General features: G+C 44.9%; 1 protein-coding gene across 1 annotated transcript; it reads left to right on the forward strand.

Annotated features, from left to right (window-relative positions):
- Window positions 1-10,826: 10,826 nt before the first annotated feature.
- LOC124667479 lies at window positions 10,827-12,370 on the forward strand. The gene is made up of 3 exons (XM_047204748.1): window positions 10,827-11,284; window positions 11,367-11,510; window positions 11,642-12,370. Exons 1-3 carry the CDS (start codon window positions 10,856-10,858, stop codon window positions 12,035-12,037), a joined length of 969 nt encoding a protein of 322 aa, XP_047060704.1. The 5' UTR covers window positions 10,827-10,855; the 3' UTR covers window positions 12,038-12,370.
- Window positions 12,371-22,520: the final 10,150 nt, after the last annotated feature.

Genomic DNA, 22,520 nt, shown 5'->3' on the forward strand with positions numbered 1-22,520 from the left:
AACATTACGGGTCGAACCGCCGTCCTATAGAACTTGCCTTTTAGCTTTTGTGGCACTATCTTATCATAAAGAGTGCCAGAAGCTTGGCGCCACTTCATCCATCTAGCTTTGATCCGGTGGTTCACATCTTCATAATATCTCCATCTTGTGCATGATTGACCCCAAGTATCGAAATGTGTCCTTCTAAGGCACCACCTGCCCATCCAGGCTAACCTCCTCCTCCTCGTGCCTAGTAGTACTAAAACCACACATCATGTGCTCACTTTTAGTTCTAATAAGTCTAAAACCTTTCGATTCCAAAGTTTGTCTCCATAGTTCTAACTTCCTACCCCCCGTTCGACTATCATCGATTAGGACCACATCATCCGCAAAGAGCATACACCATGGGATATCTCCTTGTATATCCCTTGTGACCTCATCCATCACCAAATGAAATAGATAAGGGATCAAAGATGACCCTTGGTGTAGTCTTATTTTAATCGGGAAGTCATCGGTATCGCCATCTCTTGTTCGAACACTTGTCACAACATTATCGTACATGTCTTTGATGAGGGTGATGTACTTTGCTGGGATTTTGTGTTTCTCCAAGGCCCACCACATGACGTGTCACGGTATCTTATCGTAGGCCTTCTCCAAGTCTATGAACACCATATGCAAGTCCTTCTTTTGCTCCTTGTATCTCTCCATCAGTTGTCGTACCAAGAAGATGGCTTGCATGGTCAACCTCCCACGCATGAAACCAAAATGATTTTTGGTCTCGCTTGTCATTCGTCAGCGGTGTGATACGTCTCAAACGTATCTGTAATTTCTTATGTTCCATGCTACTTTTATGATGATACTCACATATTTTATACACACTTTATGTCATATTTATGCATTTTCCAGCACTAACCTATTGACGAGATGCCGAAGAGCCAGTTGCTGTTTTCTGCTGTTTTTGGTTTCAGAAATCCTACAAAGGAAATATTCTCGGAATTGGACGAAATCAACGCCCAGGGTCTTATTTTTCCACGAAGCTTCCAGAAGACCGAGGGAGAAACGAAGTGGGGCCACGGGGCGCCGACACCATAGGCCGGCGCGGCCAGGGTGGGCCCCGCGCCGCCCTATGGTGTGGGGCCCCCGTGCCTCTTCCGACTCCGCCCTTCCGCCTACTTAAAGCCTTCGTCGCGAAAACCCCAGTACCGAGAACCACGATACGAAAAACCTTCCAGAGACGCCGCCGCCGCCAATCCCATCTCGGGGGATTCAGGAGATCGCCTCCGGCACCCTGCCGGAGAGGGGAATCATCTCCCGGAGGTCTCTTCATCACCATGATCGCCTCCGGATTGATGTGTGAGTAGTTCACCCCTGGACTATGGGTCCATAGCAGTAGCTAGATGGTTGTCTTCTCCTCATTGTGCTATCATGTTAGATCTTGTGAGCTGCCTATCATGATCAAGATCATCTATTTGTAATGCTACATGTTGTGTTTGTTGGGATCCGATGAATATTGAATACTATGTCAAGTTGATTATCAATCTATCATATATGTGTTGTTTATGTTCTTGCATGCTCTCCGTTGCTAGTAGAGGCTCGGCCAAGTTGATACTTGTAACTCCAAGAGGGAGTATTTATGCTCGATAGTGGGTTCATGCCTCCATTGAATCCGGGATAGTGACGAGAAAGTTCTAAGGTTGTGGATGTCTTGTTGCCACTAGGGATAAAACATCGATGCTTTGTCTAAGGATATTTGTGTTGATTACATTATGCACCATACTTAATGCAATTGTCTCGTTGTTTGCAACTTAATACTGGAAGGGGTTCGGATGATAACCTGAAGGTGGACTTTTAGGCATAGATGCATGTCTGGATAGCGGTCTATGTACTTTGTCGTAATGCCCCGATTAAATCTCATAGTACTCATCGTGATATATGTATGTGCATTGTTATGCCTTCTTTATTTGTCAATTGCCCAACTGTAATTTGTTCACCCAACATGCTATTTCTTATCGGAGAGACACCACTAGTGTACTATGGACCCCGGTCCATTCTTTACATCTGAAATACAATCTACTGCAATACTTGTTCTTTACTGTTCTTCGCAAACAAACATCATCTTTCACACTATACATCTAATCCTTTGATTACAGCAAGCCGGTGAGATTGACAACCTCACTGTTACGTTGGGGCAAAGTACTTTGATTGTGTTGTGCAGGTTCCACGTTGGCGCCGGAATCCCTGGTGTTGCGCTGCACTACACTCGTCACCAACAACCTTCACGTGCTCCTTGACTCCTACTGGTTCGATAACCTTGGTTTCTTACTGAGGGAAAACTTGTCGCTGTACACATCACACCTTCCTCTTGGGGTTCCCAACGGACGTGTGTCTTACACGCCATCAAGAAAGTTTTCTGGCGCCGTTGCCGGGGAGATCAAGACACGCTACAAGAGGGGAGTCTCCCACATCCAATCTCTTTACTTTGTTTTTTTGTCTTGCTTTACTTTACTTTATTTTACTGCTTTGTTTGCTTATTATATCAAAAACACAAAAAAATTAGTTGCTAGTTTTACTTTACTTATTGTCTTGTTCTCCATATTAAAAACACAAAAAATTTAGTTACTTGCATTTACTTTATTTAGTTTGCTTTATTTACTACCGCTAAAATGAGTAATCCTGAAGTTGAAGTCCGTTCGTTTAAGCAACAAGGGGGAGAAAGTTTTAAAGATGCTTGGTATAGAATTAGTGATGCTCATCATAGGTGCATTAAGAAACACTCCACTATTATACTACTTATGAACTTTTATGTTGGTATCTCTAGCTGGAATAGGTATGTTCTTGATACTCTTGCGGGAGGTAATTTCTTAGGAACTCCTGCTTTAGAAGCTAGTTGCATTATTGAGAGTCTAGTTGGAATACCACCTGTTAATGAAGCTAAAATTGAAATATTTCTTGAAGATGTCATGAAAAAGTTGGAGGTCATAGAGAAAAATCTTCCAAGTGTTGAGACTAAATTGGGAATACTACTTAATAACGCTGATAAACTTGATAAAACTCTAAGTGGAATTAATGAGAGAATTGCCGTTTTAGAAACTTGTGCTACTCATGATAATCGAACCCATAGGATTAGTGAACTAGAAGAAGCTATGGGAACCTTGGGTTCAACCTTTTCTTCTCTTAAGTTTAAGGAGAAATCCTATGTGGATAAGAAGCAAAAGTTCATGTATGTCTCTAAAGTGCCTAAGCCAAAAAATTATTATAGGCCTAAAATTGACAAAGCCCTTAGTACCACTATGGATAATGGAGCATCTAAGATACCTAATGTGACAAATTGTGAAAATTATGATGTTGATGCTTCATCTCTTGATAATACTTGATTCACACTTTCCGCGCCTAGCTGAAAGGCGTTAAAGAAAAGCGCTTATGGGAGACAACCCATTATTTTACTTCTGCACTTTTGTTCTATATTTGAGTCTTGGAAGTTGTTACTACTGTAGCAACCTCTCCTTATCTTTATTTTATCGCATTGTTGTGCCAAGTAAAGTCTTTGATAGCAAAGTCAATACTAGATTTGGATTACTACGCAGAAACAGATTTCTTACTGTCAAGAAATTGAGCAGCCCCTTCTGTAGGTAATTTAGAAAAATCTGCCAATTTACGTGCGTGATCCTCAGATATGTACGCAACTTTCATTCAATTTAGGAATTTTCATCTGAGCAAGTTAAGTGCCCCTGAAAAATTCGTCTTTACGGACTGTTCTGTTTTGACAGATTCTGCCTTTTATTTCGCATTGCCTATTTTGCTATGTTTGATGGATTTCTTTGTTCGATTAACTTTCAGTAGCTTTGTGCAATGTACAGAAGTGTTAAGAATGATTATGTCACCTCTGAATATATGAATTTTCAATTATGCACTAACCCTCTAATGAGTTTGTTTTGAGTTTGGTGTGGAGGAAGTTTTCAAGGGTCAAGAGAGGAGGATGATACAATATGATCAAGAAGAGTGAAAAGTCTAAGCTTGGAGATGCCCCCGTGGTTCATCCCTGCATATTTTAAGAAGACTCAAGCATCTAAGCTTGGGGATGCCCAAGGCATCCCTTCTTCATCGACAACTTATCAGGTCACCTCTAGTGAAACTATATTTTTATTCCGTCACATCTTATGTGCTTTACTTGGAGCGTCTATTTTTTTTTTTGAATAAAATCGGATCCTAGCATTCTTTGTTTGGGAGAGAGACACGCTCCTCTGTTTCGTATGAACACATATGTTCTTAGCTTTATTCTTAATGTTCATGGCGAAGGTTGAAACTGCTTCGTTCATTGTTATATGGTTGGAAACAGAAAATGCTGCATGTGGTAATTGGTATAATGTCTTGAATAATTTGATACTTGGCAATTGTTGTACTCATATAGATCATTTTTAAGCTCTTGCATTATGTACTTTGCACCCATTAATGAAGAACTACATAGAGCTTGTTAAAATTTGGTTTGCATGATTGGTCTCTAGAGTCTAGATATTGTCTGGTTAAGGTGTTTAAACAACAAGGAGACGATGTAAAGTCTTATAATGCTTACAATATGTTCATATGTGAGTTTTGCTGCATCGTTTTTCACTTGAGTTTGCTTCAAACAACCTTGCTAGCCTAGCCTTGTATTGAGAGGGAATTCTTCTCGTGCATCCAAATCCTTATGACAAAAACCATGTCATTTGTGTCCACCATACCTACCTACTACATGGTATTTCTCTGCCATTCCAAAGTAAATTACTTGAGTGCTACCTTTAAAAATTCTATCCTTTGTCTTTGCAATATATAGCTCATGGGAAAATAGCCTTAAAAACTATTATGGTGAAGAATATGTACTTATGTGTCTTATTTCTTAATAAGTTGCTTGTTGAGCGGTAACCATGTTTCTGGGGACGCCATCAACTATTACACCTTTGTTGAATATCATGTGAGTTTCTATGCATGTTCGTCTTGTCTGAAGTAAGGGCGATTTTCATGATCAAATGGTTTGAGTATGCATATTGTTAGAGAAGAACATTGGGCCGCTAACTAAAGTCATGATCCATGGTGGAAGTTTCAGTTTGGACAATCAATCCTCAATCTCTTATGAGAATTTTATCTGTTGTTGAATGCTTATGCATTAAAGAGGAGTCCATTATCTGTTGTCTATGTTGTCCCGGTATGGATGTCTAAGTTGAGAATAATCAAAAAGCGAGAAATCCAATGCGAACTTTCTCCTTAGAACTTTGTACAGGCGGCATAGAGGTACCCCTTTGTGACACTTGGTTGAAACATATGTTATGCAATGATAATCCATGTTAATCCAAGCTAATTAGGACAACGTGCGAGCACTATTGGTAATCTATGCATGAGGCTTGCAACTTATAGGATATCTTATACATAACACATATGATTTATTACTACCGTTGAAAAAATTGTTTCTATGTTTTCAAAATGAAAAGCTCTAGCACAAAAATAGTAATCCATGCTTCCCTCTGCGAAGGGCCTATCTTTTACTTTATGTTGAGTCAGTTTACCTACTTCTTTCTATCTTAGAAGCAAACACTTGTGTGAACTGTGTGCATTGATTCTTACATGTTTACCTATTGCACCTGTTATATTACTTTGTGTTGACAATTATCCATGAGATATACATGTTGAAGTTGAAAGCAACCGCTGAAACTTATATCTTCCTTTGTGTTGTTTCAAAGCTCTCTACTAAGAATCTATTGCTTTATGAGTAACTCTTATGCAAGTCTTATTGATGCTTATCTTGAAAGTATTATTCATGAAAAGTTTTTGATATATGATTCATTTGTTTACTCATTGTCTTTACCATTGCTTCGAATTGCTGCATTCATCTCATATGCTTTAAAATAGTATTGATCAAGATTATCATAGCATGTCACTTCAGAAATTATCCTTGTTATCGTTTACCTACTCGAGGGCAAGTAGGAACTAAGCTTGGGGATGCTTGATACGTCTCAAACGTATCTATAATTTCTTATGTTCCATGCTACTTTTATGATGATACTCACATGCTTTATACACACTTTATGTCATATTTATGCATTTTCCGGCACTAACCTATTGACGAGATGTCGAAGAGCCGATTGATGTTTTCTGCTGTTTTTGGTTTCAGAAATCCTACAAAGGAAATATTCTCGGAATTGGACGAAATCAACGCCCAGGGTCTTATTTTTTCCACGAAGCTTCCAGAAGACCGAGAGAGAAACGAAGTGGGGCCACGGGGCGCCGACACCATAGGCCGGCGCGGCCAGGGTGGGCCCCGCGCCGCCCTATGGTGAGGGGCCCCCATGCCTCTTCCGACTCCGCCCTTCCGCCTACTTAAAGCCTTCGTCGCGAAAACCCCAGTACCGAGAACCACGATACGAAAAACCTTCCAGAGACGCCGCCGCCGCCAATCCCATCTCGGGGGATTCAGGAGATCGCCTCCGGCACCTCGCCGGAGAGGGGAATCATCTCCCGGAGGTCTCTTCATCACCATGATCGCCTCCGGATTGATGTGTGAGTAGTTCACCCCTGGACTATGGGTCCATAGCAGTAGCTAGATGGTTGTCTTCTCCTCATTGTGCTATCATGTTAGATCTTGTGAGCTGCCTATCATGATCAAGATCATCTATTTGTAATGCTACATGTTGTGTTTGTTGGGATCCGATGAATATTGAATACTATGTCAAGTTGATTATCAATCTATCATATATGTGTTGTTTATGTTCTTGCATGCTCTCCGTTGCTAGTAGAGGCTCCGGCCAAGTTGATACTTGTAACTCCAAGAGGGAGTATTTATGCTCGATAGTGGGTTCATGCCTCCATTGAATGCAGGACAGTGACAGAAAGTTCTAAGGTTGTGGATGTGCTGTTGCCACTAGGGATAAAACATCGATGCTTTGTCTAAAGATATTTGTGTTGATTACATTACGCACCATACTTAATGCAATTGTCTGTTGTTTGCAACTTAATACTGGAAGGGGTTCGGATGATAACCTGAAGGTGGACTTTTTAGGCATAGATGCATGCTGGATAGCGGTCTATGTACTTTGTCGTAATGCCCTGATTAAATCTCATAATACTCATCGTGATATATGTATGTGTATTGTTATGCCTTCTTTATTTGTCAATTGCCCAACTGTAATTTGTTCACCCAACATGCTATTTATTATCGGAGAGACACCACTAGTGAACTGTGGACCCCGGTCCATTCTTTACATCTGAAATACAATCTACTGCAATACTTGTTCTTTACTGTTCTTCGCAAACAAACATCATCTTCCACACTATACATCTAATCCTTTGTTTACGACAAGCCGGTGAGATTGACAACCTCACTGTTACGTTGGGGCAAAGTACTTTGATTGTGTTGTGCAGGTTCCACGTTGGCGCCGGAATCCCTGGTGTTGCGCTGCACTACACTCCGCCACCAACAACCTTCACGTGCTCCTTGACTCCTACTGGTTCAATAACCTTGGTTTCTTACTGAGGAAAAACTTGTCGCTGTACACATCACACCTTCCTCTTGGGGTTCCCAACGGACGTGTGTCTTACACGCCATCACGGTGCTCAATGACTCTCTCCCATAGCTTCATTGTATGGCTCATAAGATTAATTCCATGGTAGTTAGTACAACTCTGAATATCCCCTTTGTTCTTGAAGATTGGTACTAATATACCGCGTCTCCATTCTTCTGGCATCTTGTTTGTCCGAAAAATGGAGTTGAAGAGCTTAGTTAGCCATAATACTGCTATTCAGGGTGGGCATAAAAACCGTGAAACCGAAAACCGAACCAAAGCCGAAACCGAACTAACTGAAATCTCGGTTTTTTTCATTAACCGCTATTTTCTCGGTTTCCATTTATACTAACCGAATTAAATTTGGTAGAATTCGGTTTTTAGCCCCACCAACCGAACAAGACCGAATAGACCGAATTGAGTAACCTACCATCAATTTGTGCATAAACCGATATTCCATAGAAGCCCAATTGCGTTTGATGTTCCAAAAATTGTTTATTCAATGTATGACTTTGGTCTTTGATGTACTAGCTTTTTCTGAATATAGCGTGAAGCATACATAATAGAACACGTCGCTCGAAGTCTTAGCTACCCCTTTTAATCGCTCACGAGTGATGCACCTGTACCACGAGTGCCGCAGCCTACCAAATAGCATCCCTCCATGATTGGTGCTTATTTGTCGATTTCTTGCGCAGTTGATGTTTTTTGTGTTGATATGTCAATCACTATTTGCTTTCTTCGGTGATGCCTACTATTTGTTCAAGTGAGTAGGTTCATTCGGTTTTAACCGAAAACCGAACCGAATTTGTCGGTTAACCGAATCTTCGGTTTCCTAAATTTTCATGCCAATTTCGGTTACCATTTTTGAAAACCGAATTTGTTCAAAAACCGCAAAAACCGAACCGAAATTTCGGTTAAAACCGAATGCCCACCCTGAACTGCTATGTCTCCGAGGCCTCTCCACACCTCAACGGGGATACAATCAGGGCCCATTGTCTTGCCTCCCTTCATCCTTCTCAATGCCTCCTTGACCTTAGACTCCTGGATTCGCCGCACAAAATGCCTACTGGTATCATCGGAAGGAGTTGTCCAGTTCAATGGTAGAGCTCTTAGTTTCCCCATTGAACAGTCCGTTGAAGTACTCCCACCATCTATGCTTAATCTCCTTGTCCTTCACCAGGAGCTGGTCTGCTCCGTCCTTGATGCATTTGACTTGGTCAACATCCCTCGTCTTCCTCTCTCGTATCTTGGCCATCCTATAGATGTCCTTTTCGCCTTCCTTCGTGTCTAACCGTTGGTAGAGGTCGTCATATGCCTGACCCCTTACTTCACCCACAGCTCGCTTTGCGGCCTTCTTTGCCATCTTGTACTTCTCCATGTTATCTGCACTCCTATCCAGGTACATGCGTCTGAAACAATCTTTCTTCTCATTAATAGCCTTATGGACATCAGTGTTCCACCACCAGGTATCCCTAACTTCGCTTCTACTTCCCCTGGACACTCCAAACTTCTCTGAGGCCACCTTACGAATACAAGTCGCTATCTTCATCCACATGTTGTCCGCATCACCTCTTTCCTCCCAAGGGCCCTCCTTAATGACCCTCTCCTTGAACGTCTGATCTACCTCCCTCTTGAGCTTCCATCACTCGTTCTAGCGACTTTCACACGCTTATCCCGATGGACACGAAGTCGAAATCGGAAGTCAACCACCACAAGCTTATGCTGATGGACAGCACTCTCTCCAGGTATCACCTTACAATCTAGGCACACACTCCTGTCTTCTCTCCTTGAGATGATGAAGTCAATCTGGCTACTGTGATGGTCACTACTAAAAGTCACTAGATGTGATTCTCTCTTTTTAAAGAGGATGTTAGCTACGATCATGTCATATAATTAAGTGAATTGATATTAATTATATATTTATTTAATGATAAAAAGATGCAACCCACCTTACTAGGCTCCTCCCGGAGGAGATCCCATTAAGTGGGCGGCCACCCATGGGCTTTTGTGTGTGTGGGGTGGGGGTGGGAGGGGGGCATGGGCCTTGTAGGGCCCAACCGGCCACCTCCCTCCCTTGCGGCTGGGCTATGCATGACGATGAAAAATAGGATACGTCACCACTCCTAGTGATGTATATTTAGATAACTTGGACCAAGTTATACATCATGATGTAATTTTTTTTACATCACCATATAAACGTTGACCAACGGGGAAGATTCCCTTCCTTGGCTATATATTGTTAGATAGATGATGAAATTTCACCAGCAGCGAAATCATACACGCCTAATAACATCCCATTTAATTCGGTCTACCTTAAGACTTGAACTCGGGGGCTAACTCTGCACTCGCAAGCCTTGCTACAATTAGCACCCAGTTCTCTACATCACCATATATGTCACCATCATATGTTGAAACAACATTTTCGGGTACATGTGATGTAAAAATCAGCTTTTACATCACCTAGCCCATATTTAGGTCATTTGTTAGAGATTTTAAGCCATTAAAACTTGATGTGATATTTGAAGTTCAAAAATTAAGTGGCCATTGCACGAAATGTACAGAGCAAATGGGACTTGGTATGATCCAGTGCTGAGTGCTGACTCATGGTCCTACCAACGAGCTACACAGCTTGACCCTGACTGTCCAACCACTACTCGTCTCCTTTCTCCCAACCAAAAAAGCGCATTCTTTTCTCAGGCGCTCAAAACCCCAAATCCCCAAGAACCTCCTCATCCTCCTCGTCGGCGGCGGCGGCCATGGGCTCCCCTGCGCCGCCCGTCCCCATGGACCGCGTCACGGAGGCACTCTTACGGGTCCGCGGCGAGGACCCGCAGGACCAAGAGGCGCTCGTCGGCCGCATCCTCGGCTACATCCACGTCGTCCTCCCCGACCCGCCCGTCTCCCGCCGCGCCACCCTCCGCGCCTTCCTCCCCAACGACGGCGTCGACCGCGTCAGCGCCCTCCCCTACGCGCTCCTCCGCGACATCGTCTCCCGCCTCCCCGACAAGGACGCCGCGCGCACCGCCGTGCTCGCCACGCGCTGGCGCGAGCTCTGGCGCAGAGCCCCGCTCGTCCTCGTCGACTCCCACTTCCTCGCCCCCGCCGCCGCCTCGGCGAGGGAGGTCGCGCGCACGGAGGCGCGCCGCGTCACCGCCAATGTGTCCCGCGTCCTCGCCGCGCATCCGGGGCCCTTCCGCTGCGTCCACCTCACCTGCAGCTACCTGGGCGAGTTCCCCAGCCTGCTCGCGCGCTGGCTCCAGACCCTCGCCGTCAAGGGCGTCCAGGATCTCGTCCTCGTCAACCGCCCCTTCCCGCTCGCCCTGGAACTCCCCACCGCCCTCTTCGGCATGCCCGCTCTCACCCGCCTCTACCTCGGTCTCTTCAAGTTCCCCGACACGGCCGGCCTCCCGCGCACGGTGAACTTCCCCAACCTCCGTGAGCTCGGCCTCTGCAGTGTCGTCATCTTCAGCAAAGACATGGACTTCGTGCTCACCAGGAGCCCCGCGCTGGAGATCCTGTGTATCCAAGCCAGTTTGCTCACCGAGCGCCTCTGCATCGTCAGCCGCAGCCTCCGGTGCGTGCAGGTCGTCGCAGCCACCGATCTGGACATCCTCCTGGCGTATGCGCCGCACCTCGAGCGTCTCATTATCTGGTCAGTGTTGGCCAACGAAAGATCAAACATGACGATCAAGATTGCGCCTGCTCCCGCGCTAAGCATACTTGGCTACTTGGAGCCGGAATTCTACACGCTGGAGGTCGGCAACACCGTCATCAAGGTTATCTAATCAATCCCGTGTCTCGATTTTCCGATTCTTGTACTTGTGCACATTATCGATGCCACTGCGTGAAATTTTTCAGGCTGAGACAAGGGCGAGTCCAACCACCATGGTCCCAACTGTGAAGATCCTTGGCTTAAGAGTGCGTTTCGGCATTGGCGACGATGTGAAGCTGCTGCCTGCCTTTCTCAGATGTTTTCCCGCTGTTGAGAGGCTGCATATTGAGGTGAGAGTGAGACCTCACTTCACTTGGCAATAATTTTGCATCTTCACGCATGAATTAGCATCATACATACTGCTGCTACTGCTACACCATCAGTCAATCTCTGAAATTTGCTTGATTTAATCAAATCACAGTCCAAGAAAACTGCTGAGCCCACTGGCAACTTCAACCTCGAGTTCTGGAAGGAGGCCGGTGCCATCGAATGTGTCCAATCACACATTAAGCTGATGATCTTCCATAATTTTCATGGGGATCAGAGTGAGCTTTCCTTCCTCCAGTTCATCCTGGAGAGTGCGCCGATGCTGACGAAGCTGGTGATTGTGTATCCCAAACGAACCTTCAAATCGATGACAGAGGCCAACTCCAAATTAGAGCCTTTGTTTGCTGCAAAATGGGCCAGTACATGCTGCTCACTTCTGCTGACTGAGGGAGCGTATGCTGAAGGAAAAGAACCATCTGAGTTACAGAACTTTAAAAGAGGATCTAATTTCTCTGTGAGGGACCCTTTCGCCTTCATCGTCCGAGCTTAGTTTCCATGGAAATGGTTAGTACTCTGTTGAAGTATCTACATGAAAGGCTCTGTTTTGTTCGTTCAGTGTTCCTTGAAGACCAGTAGGGTATCTTGATTCTAATAGGATGACTGCACTGTAGTGTTGATGAGATATGAACTACTTCATTCTATGTCCCCTGTGCCCCCTTTTTTTTACCATGTAGCTTTGTCCTAATGTTATCATGTTACATCACACAACTCCTGCTAAAAATGAGGCTAGCTTGATGATGGTGGGCCGTGAGATACAGATATTTGAGCTTTATTATGTGTTGCATACTATTACCTATTTCCTTTATAGCATCTTTATGATATATATGTTCTGTCTTTTTCTTACGTGTTGTAGTAGCGGCGCATCCAAGCCGCATGGGCGACGAGAACATCAGGTCAAGTTGTTAGTGGATTGTGTAGCGCTTGAGTGTATGCCTAGGTGGAGTTAGCAGGCTGAGTGTGGCACACATGTACGCCTATATAAGTTTTGTAAGCATGTTTCCATTTGACAAGGAGAAAAGAGGAAGAGGGAGGATGTAGCCAAGGTGGTTCCAAGAAAGTCTTTCTAGGCAAAGCATGTTCTTCTTCTTGGCTAGTGGGCGAGTATTCTTGTGAGAGACAAGAGAGCTGGGAATTAGAGAGAGAAGATGGGGCTGCGAGATGCAGCTCCAACATAAACCTCAAGCCTTACATTCACTCCAGACATAATTTAGCACGGTTTTAGAGTGTAGAGTACAACATGACAGTCCAATTCTCATGTTGCACAATCTTTGTTATGCCATTGCCTCGTTTTAGTTGCTTGGCTTCTTGACCATTTGTGTTTCCACAATTTCTTCATGCCCTACTGTTTTTGAATATCCATAGTATCCTTAATACTAGAAAGAACTACTCATAACTCATCTGTGTTGATGTTTTAAGCGAGAGACAATGATAGACTCTGAATGTGGCTAATAATATAAACATCATACAATGCCTTGAAGGTGTGTCGGTATACCACATATGGCTGCACATCATGATTCACATTTCACAGCACAGAAAGACATAGCGAGCTTTATTGATGATTATCTTCCCACAAGTGCATAACAAACCAGAAGGCAAAACCCGAAAGCAGCAAAATGTAAGGAAGTAAGCAAATTAAGAACGGAATAGTGTAACACAATCATAGGTAAATAAACGAGGATCTGAAGTTTCTAGGTATGAAACAGATATATGGCTGATTGGTTGTTCGTATCTGTCAGCATAAAAGCAACATTAATCTTGGCACTTCAAGTTAGCCATGCTAAGAAAACCGATCAAGAAACACCTATAAATACTGCAGCACACAACGCTAAGCATTTCCATGGAAACGGCTTGGGACTATTTCAAAAGTTAGAATTGATCAGTGATGAAATCATATGTTGCATATCCTGGTTAAAAATTTCTCTATGGAATATATGTGTACGTTTTTGGATGTTGGACTAATGTTTCAGGTCCTTAGTGAATTTTCGGAGAAGAATGAATGGTTTTTGAGACTCGAGGGAGTTAGCGGGCACCGATACAGGTGCATCTACCCGTACCACTCATACGAAGCAACGAAGAAACCAATAATTTTTCCAGAGAAGTCGTTGTAAGTTTAGCGACCATCTGTACGGCGGGACGCGACCGTACCATGCGATCGTACCGACTTTGCCACACGACACACAAATTCGAAGAACTTTCCAGTAGGAATAGCGAGCGTCAGTACGGGCGCATTTGCCCGTATCACCCACCCGTACCAGGAGGCGACAGAACGCAGTAAAGACAGGTACCAAAAAAAACTCAATTTTTTTTACAATCTAAAGTTTGTAGGTTACTGACATAGGCATTCCCAATGGGTCTGCCGAAGATGGTACCCGGGGTTTATTGAAGGCCCACAACTCTAAGGATAAGAAGAATCGGAAGCCCAAGTCCTTATTAAGGAAATCTAGAGTTGTATTAGAAAGTATTATTTGTAATCTTGCGGGATGGGTTGGAAACCCTCCCGGACTCTGTAACTTGTGTATTACGAATCCCTCGGCTCCGCCTCCTATATAAGGGGGAGCCGAGGGACAAAGAAGGCATCAATTCATTGTCTCACCAAACCCTAGTTTTCACATCGTCGAGCACTTTTCGGCTGAAACTTTCGAGATCTACTTGCCCTCTACTTCCGACTAAAACCCTAGTCTACAACTTGTAGGCACTGATAAGTTAATCCCTTGTCAATTGGCGCCGTCTGTGGGAATTAGAGGTGTCAAGGAGCTGATCTCGATGGCACGTTCAAGATCGTCGACTTCATCAACTGGAAGCAACTCAATGGACAGAGGTAAACAGATCAAAACTGGTCTAGTTGATTTTGTTCCTCACCCGCCCTCCCGTTTGGATGCATATGCGTATCTGGAGGAGCCCATGGAGATGACGTTTGGAAAGTTCCACTTCCGCGTCGAGAAAGAAGGAGCGTATCGTCTCGAAATTCCGATCTCGTCGGGATTATCAGCGGTCGATCCCGATTTTTCAAGTTCAGCATCATCAATCGAGTCGGGCGACGAGAAAAATTCATCGCCACGCTTCATCAGCTCCAGGGCAAGTGAGAAACTCGCCAAAATCTTCAGCGACATGTCTTTCGAGTCATCTGCGGACTCCTATATAAGCGATGACTCGAGCGACATCGACTGCTTCAACTTCGTCGACAGATCCGTTACTGTTGGCAAGGTCTTCACCAATCTCTATGTTGGTGTCACCAAACCCGACAAAGTTCAGAATTCAAAATATCATCAGATCTACGCAATCGGAGAACCAAGCCGTCCAGAACCGGCGACGTCAGAGGCTTTCGACGATGCGGGAAATCCGTATGTCGATCCCGCAGATCTTGCGCGAGGTTTGGGAACAAAATATATCGGAACAGGAACACGAGATATGGTGTGATTTCCGCAGGCAGTATGGGATCGAGTCGCAAGAGCTATTGATGGTACGGAACCAATGACCATTGCGGCAACACCTGAGGAGTCACAAGCGTATCAATATAGGCTTGCACGTATCAGGAGGGAGCTCGAGAAACAGAAAATCGAGTTGGACAGGAGGCAGGAAGCAGCTTCCGCATCAAGTAGGCGAAGGGCAGAGCTAAGCCGATATTCAGGAACTTCGGGAGATAGTCATAGAGAAGCTCGGAGGAGAGCAAGATCTCGCCTACAAAATATACCTGAAGCAGAGAGAGAAAACTTGGTTCAAAACCTTGACATGTCTTTCATGTCAATCGACACGAGGGGGAATATTATTCCCAAAACACCGGAAGCGGGGTACATGGCAACACAAGCTTTCATCCTAGCGTCCAGGCCACCTCCCGGAGATCCAAGAGAAGCGTTGTATAACATGGCCATGGCAGGGTGTGGAGCCATGGGAGCAGCATTCGCAGCTACACCTCCCGAAGGATCAGCAAGGCAAAACAGTCCACGACCCACTGCAGCAGCACCAGGTCCCGAAAGAACAAGTGGAGCAAGAGACACAGCGGCACAAGCACGGGTGGACAGAGCACGACAACATAGAAGAGAACATCGGCATTCCCCAGAGATAGATGACGAGGATATGTGTGGACTACCATGTTTTACAAGAAGGGTCCGGAAAACTCGTGTTCCTTCAGGGTTTAAGTTACCCGATAATTTCAAAAAATTCGATGGCCTACAAGATCCCGAGGATTGGCTAGTCGATTACCTCGAGACGGTGAAACTGATAGGCGGAACCAGAGCAACATCAATGCAGAGTATCCAAGTACACCTAAGCGGAGCCGCAAGATCTTGGATCAAGAAGCTTCCTCCAGGCTCCATCGATAGCTGGGATAGTTTTGAGGATGTGTTCGTCAAGAATTTCCGATCCACCTGCAAGAAACCTGCATCACTAGAAGAATTGAGATCATGTCGACAAAAGCATGATGAGTCAATGAGGAAATACATCCAGAGGTGGAACATTATCAAAAACTCGGCAGAAAACATATCTGACGAGAGAGCAATAGATGCGTTCGTAGCAGGAATCCGACGAGGAGATTTTGTCGAGGACTTGGGAAGAACAAATCCAAGGACAGTGTCCGCATTAATGGAGATAGCAAACAGATGGGCAGATGGAGAAGATGCTGTCCACAATAAACGACATAGGTCACCAGAGGAGGACCGTAGTCGAAATTTCCAAAACAGACGACGATTTTCTCGACAATTTTCAAGTTATGACGCTCCTGGCCAAATATCGGCTGGTTTCCGAGGAAATACTGGGGGAAATAGTCGAGATGATTACCAAAGGAGTAGCGAGCAGCGAGGCGACAATAGAGATGATTCTCGGAATAACAGGCAAAATAGTGGACCAAGGTTTCAGAGATCCTTTGTAACGCCCGAAGATATGATGAACGGGCCGTATCAGATGCATTTTTACCTCGACAGTAATGGGAAGAGACAGTCGGGACATCTGCAGAAGGACTGTCGCAATTTTCAAGCAATGTTAAGGGTCGCAGGGCTAGCCAATGCTCAAACAACAAATAGAAACCCGCAAGGGCCCAGGAGTGAGATCCACCTCCCACCTCCTCCCGCAATTACGGACGAAAATCGGCACCAGCTCAGAATCGCGGCAGCACCACACCCACCTCCATATGTTGATCCTAACTCCAACGGCGCGGTCTCGATGATTCAGAAGGGTAGGCCGTCCAATAGAGCTCAAAAAGTAACTTCGCGACAAGTGTTCATGGCAGAGAAGATGCCTCCACCAACGATCGAGTACCTAAATTGGTCAGGGCAAGACATTGGCTTCACAATTGCGGATCACCCGCAGCAAGTTCCTCGACCAGGGCAATCAGCACTTATCTTACCAGCGAGTAATTGCGGGATTCGACGTATCTCGAGTGTTCATAGATGGCGGCAGCGGTTTAAACCTTATGTATGCAGATACGCTAAGGAAGATGAACATCTCCCTAGCAGATCTGAAACCAACCGACACACGTTTCCACGGTATCACACCAGAGAAGCCAAGTTACCCATTGGGGAAGATCAATCTCGACGTTCAGTTTGGGACCCGAGAAAATTACAGAATAGAAAGGCTGGAGTTTGAAGTCGTGGATTTTCCATCGCAATATCACGCTTTGTTGGGACGACCAGCATATGCCAGGTTTATAGCAGTACCACATTACACGTACTTGCTATGGAGGCTGCCTGGACCTAAGGGACCAATCACAGTCAAAGGAAGCTTCGCATTAGCTGATAAGTGCGACAAAGATTTTCATCGACTGTCAGATACTTTCGGGATGCAAGCAGAATACATGGCGTCAAGGCTCACGACTGATTATGATGTGTTGCCAGATGTAGGGAGGCCTAACAAAGAACCAACCTTTAACACTGCGAAAGATTCCAAGGAGGTGCAGATTCACCCAACAGATCCGAAGAAAACGACGTCCATCGCGACAGACATGGACCTCGCATAGGAAAGCGCGCTCGTCGAGTTCCTCCGTGAGCACCTGGAAAATCTTCGCATGGTGTCCAGCTGACATGCCGGGAGTACCCGGGGAACTTGCCGAGCACCACCTAAACTTGGATCCAATAGCGAGACCAATTAAGCAACCTTTGCGGCGTTTTTCGGAACCAAACCGCAAAGCTATGCTGCCAGAGATTGATCGACTCAGAGAAGCTGGCTTCATTAAAGAGCTTCATACAGAGACCACGTGGGTAGCAAACCCAATGTTGGTCCCGAAGAAAAACACTAAAGTCCTTCGCATGTGCGTCGAATTTACGTGTCTCAACAAGCACTGTCCAAAGGATCACTTTCCCCTCCCAAGGATCGATCAAATTATCGACTCCACGGCAGGATGTGAACGTCTTTCCTTCCTGGACGCATACTCTGGTTATAACCAGATCATGTTGAAATAAGAGGACGAGGTCAAAACAGCGTTCATTACACCTTACGGCGTGTTTTGCTATAGAACAATGCCCTTTGGTCTAAAAAAACGCGGGAGCAACATATCAACTGATGATGCAGAAGTGCTTAGCAACACAGATTGGGAAAAATGTACAAGTGTACATTGACGATGTCGTCATAACGTCAAAAAGGGGGCAACGCTAATTGAGGACCTAAAGGAAACTTTCGACAACCTCGACAAGTTTTGTCTCAAGCTGAATCCGACGAAGTGTTCTTTCGGCGTCCCTGCGAGAGAACTTCTCGGGTTCCTAGTCTCAGCAAGAGGGATTGAAGCTAACCCAGAAAAAATTCAAGCTATCGTAACAATGAGGAAGCCAACAAAGTTGAAAGAAATACAACAGCTAACTGGGCGAGTCGCAGCTTTAAGCAGATTCGTCGCCAGACTAGGAGAAAATGCGTTACCATTTTACGATTTAATCAAGCAAGGAGAGAAGTTCCAATGGAACGAAGAGGCAGATAGAGCTTTCGAAGATCTCAAGCGCACAATTTCGACACCACCAATCTTGGTGGCGCCTAAAGAGAAGGAACCCCTCCTGTTATATATTGCAGCCACACCTCGGGTGGTCGGCACGACACTCGTTGTCGAAAGAGAAGAGGAAGGAAAACTCCATGGAGTGCGAGAGGCCGGTATATTTCATCGGTGAAGTTTTATCGCCTTCAAAACAGCGGTATCCGCGATGCACGGAAGCTAGCATATGGAGTATTTACAACCGCAAGAAAATTGCGACACTATTTTTCGGCGCATCCGATAATAGTGGTCAACGAGGCGCCCTTATCCAACATACTAAACAATCCAGAAGCTACGGGTCGTGTCTCCCTTTGGGGAATAGAACTCTCCCCTCGGGACATCACGTATGAAAAAAGAAAAGCAATAAAGTCGCAAATTCTGCCAGATTTTATTGCGAGTGGATGGAGTTACAAAATACAGGATCCCCGGATTTATCGAGAACTTGGACTATGAACTTTGACGGGTCCAAGAGGTTAGAGGGAGCTGGAGCAGGCGTGATACTAATATCACCTGAAGGCGACAAATTAAAGTATGTCTTACGGATGATGTTCCCAAACGCGTCTAACAATGAGGCAGAATACGAAGCTCTTATACATGGGATGAAGATGGCGAAGGCTTGTGGAGCAACTCGACTAAAAATCTTTGGCGACTCACAATTGGTGGCTCAGCAAGTCATGAACCAATGTGATGCAGTCAATGATAGCATGGTGGCATACAAAGAAGTGTACAACGAGCTGGAGAAGCTATTTGATGGATGCGAAGTAAATCACATCAGCGGGCTCAGCAATGATGAAGCCGATGTTCTTGCAAACATCGGGTCGCAGTGCCTCGCAATACCACCAGGTGTGTTCTGGGAAGAGATAACCGAGAGGTCTACAAAGCCGAAGAAGGCACAGAAGAAGCAGAAGGATGAGAAAACCTCGACAGATCCTAAAGAAGCACTAGAAGAAGAAGAGGAACAGGAGCTAGTGATGATGGTGCAGGTCCCGTGGATGCATGCGTACATATCATACATCTTAAGGAAAGAAATACCCGACGACCCAGTTGAAGCAATGCGAGTTATTAGACGATCCAAAGCTTTTACTGTGGTTAAAGGGGAGCTGTACAAGCGAAGTATTTCGGGTGTGTTACAAAGGTGCATCACACCCGAAGAAGGAAGGATAATTCTGAAGGACGTACACGAAGGAATATGTGGTCATCATGCAAGCAGTCGAGCTATCACAGCCAAGGTTTTCAGAGCAGGATTTTATTGGTTGACACCAATCGAGGATGCGAAGGAAATAGTGCGAACTTGCGACGCGTGCCAAAGATTTGCTGCAAAACCTCACTCTCCTGCTGCAGAACTGATGCCAATAACCTTGTCTTGGCCCTTTGCTCAGTGGGGTCTCGATATGGTGGGAAAATTACACAAAGCTTCGCCAGGAGGATACGAGTACATGCTTGTCGCTGTCGACAAATTCACGAAGTGGATAGAAGCAAAGCCGATAAATTCACCAGATGGAGCATCCGCAATTAAGTCGTGAAAAGCATTGTCTTTCGGTTTGAAGTACCTCATTGCATCGTCACGGACAATGGTAGTAATTTCACATCCAAGGAATTCAAGGGATACTGTGTAGAGGTGGGCATCAAATTGCACTTCGCGTCAGTTGCGCATCCGCAAACCAACGGCCAAGTCGAGAAAACCAATGGTATCATCTGCAATGGTATCAAGAAGCGCTTGTTAGGACCATTGGAAAAAGCTCGACATACTTGGCCAGAGGAGTTGCCAAGTGTGTTGTGGAGTATCCGAACAACACCAAATACGGCGACACAGGAGACTCCGTTTTTTCTGGTCCATGGAGCTGAGGCAGTATTGCCAATAGAGATAGAGCATGATTCTCCAAGAGTCACGGAGTATGATGAAGAAGTTTCTAGAAAAGCATTGGAAGACGATGTCGACGCATTGGATGAAGCTCGAGATGAAGTACTATCACGGGTCACCAAGTATCAACAAGACTTGAAAAACTACCACAGTCGACGTTTGCGGCCAAGATCTTTTCAGATTGGAGACCTAGTCCTACGACTCAATCAAAATAGTACTGAAAAACTCGAGTCGCCATGGCTTGGCCCTTACATCGTCACAGAAGTAATCGAAGGAGGAGCGTACAGGATAAAGGACAGGAAGACGGCGGCTCCCGAGAAAAACCCCTGGAACGTGGAACAACTCAGGCGTTTTTACGCCTAGAGTCGAAATATAGTCTTCCTTGTAAAAATACAATGTACTGAAACGCCCGCGAGTTTTCAGACGCACTCTTTTCCTTTTTCAGGGCACCGAGTGGGGCTGGAAAAGGTTTTTAATAAAGCGGGCTCGCGGTGCTGCAATATAATAAAGATAGTGGAGATATATATCTTTTTCTTCGACAGGCTCGGGGGCTTGTGCCCAAGAGTTACAATATATATTACCGAAAATATTTCGCCTTGGTGCAAAATACCTCGCAAAATAAACGAAGATACAAAATAGCGATCAGCAAAAAAGGCTCGGGGGCTCGTACCCGCAAATATAGTATACTCAATATAATTTATTGGCCTTGGTTTAAACCTCGATACACAATAAAGAAATTCACCACCGAAACACTCGGGGGCTTGACAAAAAATCAAGGAAAACATATCTAGTGGCTTTACAATATAGATTATGTTTACAATATACAAGGTGCAATAATTGAGAAAAATCGGCAAGACAAAGGAAAAATTATTCACGGCCGCCTAGTATGTTATCTATGGTCATTCGTTCACTATTGGAAGTACGAGTACTATTTTCAGCATAGTTACCCTTCACGAAGAACTCAGCATCCATCCGAAGCAATTCATCCATCATGTCTTCTGCTACAGGCTTCACCACATCATCAATTTTGTCAATATTCCTTTTCCTCTTCGCCATCTTGGCTAGGCACTTGGCAACAATTCGACTCATGTTTAACTTCGGATAGCAGATTTGTATCATAATCATAGCAAATCTCGCGCCAGCAGACATTTGAGCCCGTACAAATCCAAGGATTCGAGGTGCATCCCGGAACTTATCCATCGGAGCGAGCGGGGTTTCGGCATCTTGTTGCGCGGGAATAAGGCGCTGTAAACTAAGGACAATGTCCTTGCACAGAAGTCGAGAAAGTCACGGACCTGACCCGCACGATCTTGAAATCTGACGATTTGGCGAGTACGTTCAGGTGTAACCCAAAAATTAGAACCATGCTCCGATGCAAGCCTGAGAAGCACATTGGATCGAGCTTCAACACGTTGATCTTCGGCAGCGGTATCCAAAAAAGAACCTGTTTTCAGCGGAAGAATAAGAAAGGAAAGAAAAACATTGGGAATAAAGATAAGTATGGTCAAGTGAACGAAGTATACCCGCCATATCCAAGCTGGAATCAATCATTAGCTCAAGCATGTAATTCTCTCGTCGAGAAGCTTCGGTAGCTGCAGCAACTGCGTCCTCTTTTGCAGCTATAGCATCCTGGGCTTGTTGAAGCACAATCTTTTCCTTCTCCGAAGATTTTCGAGATTGCTCCATTATTATAAGTGTCTACTTCTTCATAGACTGGAGCTGTTGACGAAGTTCTGCCAAGTCTTGTGTTGAACCCCTACTCGAGGAATCTTCGGCAAATTCATCATCGACATGCACTTTCTTCGAGTAGGATGAGGTGGGAAAAGCATAGGCAGGACGAGGAGTTGAAGTGTAGTTGTCAAAAATCAATTGGAAATAAAAGTTTCGACATCAATCATCAAGCAAAATAGATTTCCATTGATATTCAACGTATTTACATGGCTATTACAAAAGGATGGTTCCTAATGAACCAATGGGACGGCTGTCGCCAAAGCTACAACGGCGACAGATTCAAAAGAAGAAAACAACATAAAAAAGAAGAAGACAAGGTGGTCTACTTGACCTCCGGCTTCGACGAGCTGGGAGCAGGAGTTGGCTTGCAACCAAGGAAGGCAAGGATCGGCTTTGAGTTGGGCTTGGCAGCCTTAATCAAAGATTGCCATTTCT

The sequence above is a fragment of the Lolium rigidum genome, chromosome 6 (genome assembly GCF_022539505.1).
Source record: "Lolium rigidum isolate FL_2022 chromosome 6, APGP_CSIRO_Lrig_0.1, whole genome shotgun sequence".
NCBI lineage: Eukaryota > Viridiplantae > Streptophyta > Magnoliopsida > Poales > Poaceae > Lolium > Lolium rigidum.

Bases quoted from the DNA above. Each gene is read 5' to 3' on its own strand.
- LOC124667479 (XM_047204748.1), top strand. From the start codon at position 10,856: ATGCCCGCTCTCACCCGCCTCTACCTCGGTCTCTTCAAGTTCCCCGAC. The intron at 11,285-11,366 runs GTTATCTAATCA...GAAATTTTTCAG, and splicing joins TCGGCAACACCGTCATCAAG to GCTGAGACAAGGGCGAGTCC. The intron at 11,511-11,641 runs GTGAGAGTGAGA...ATCAAATCACAG, and splicing joins TTGAGAGGCTGCATATTGAG to TCCAAGAAAACTGCTGAGCC.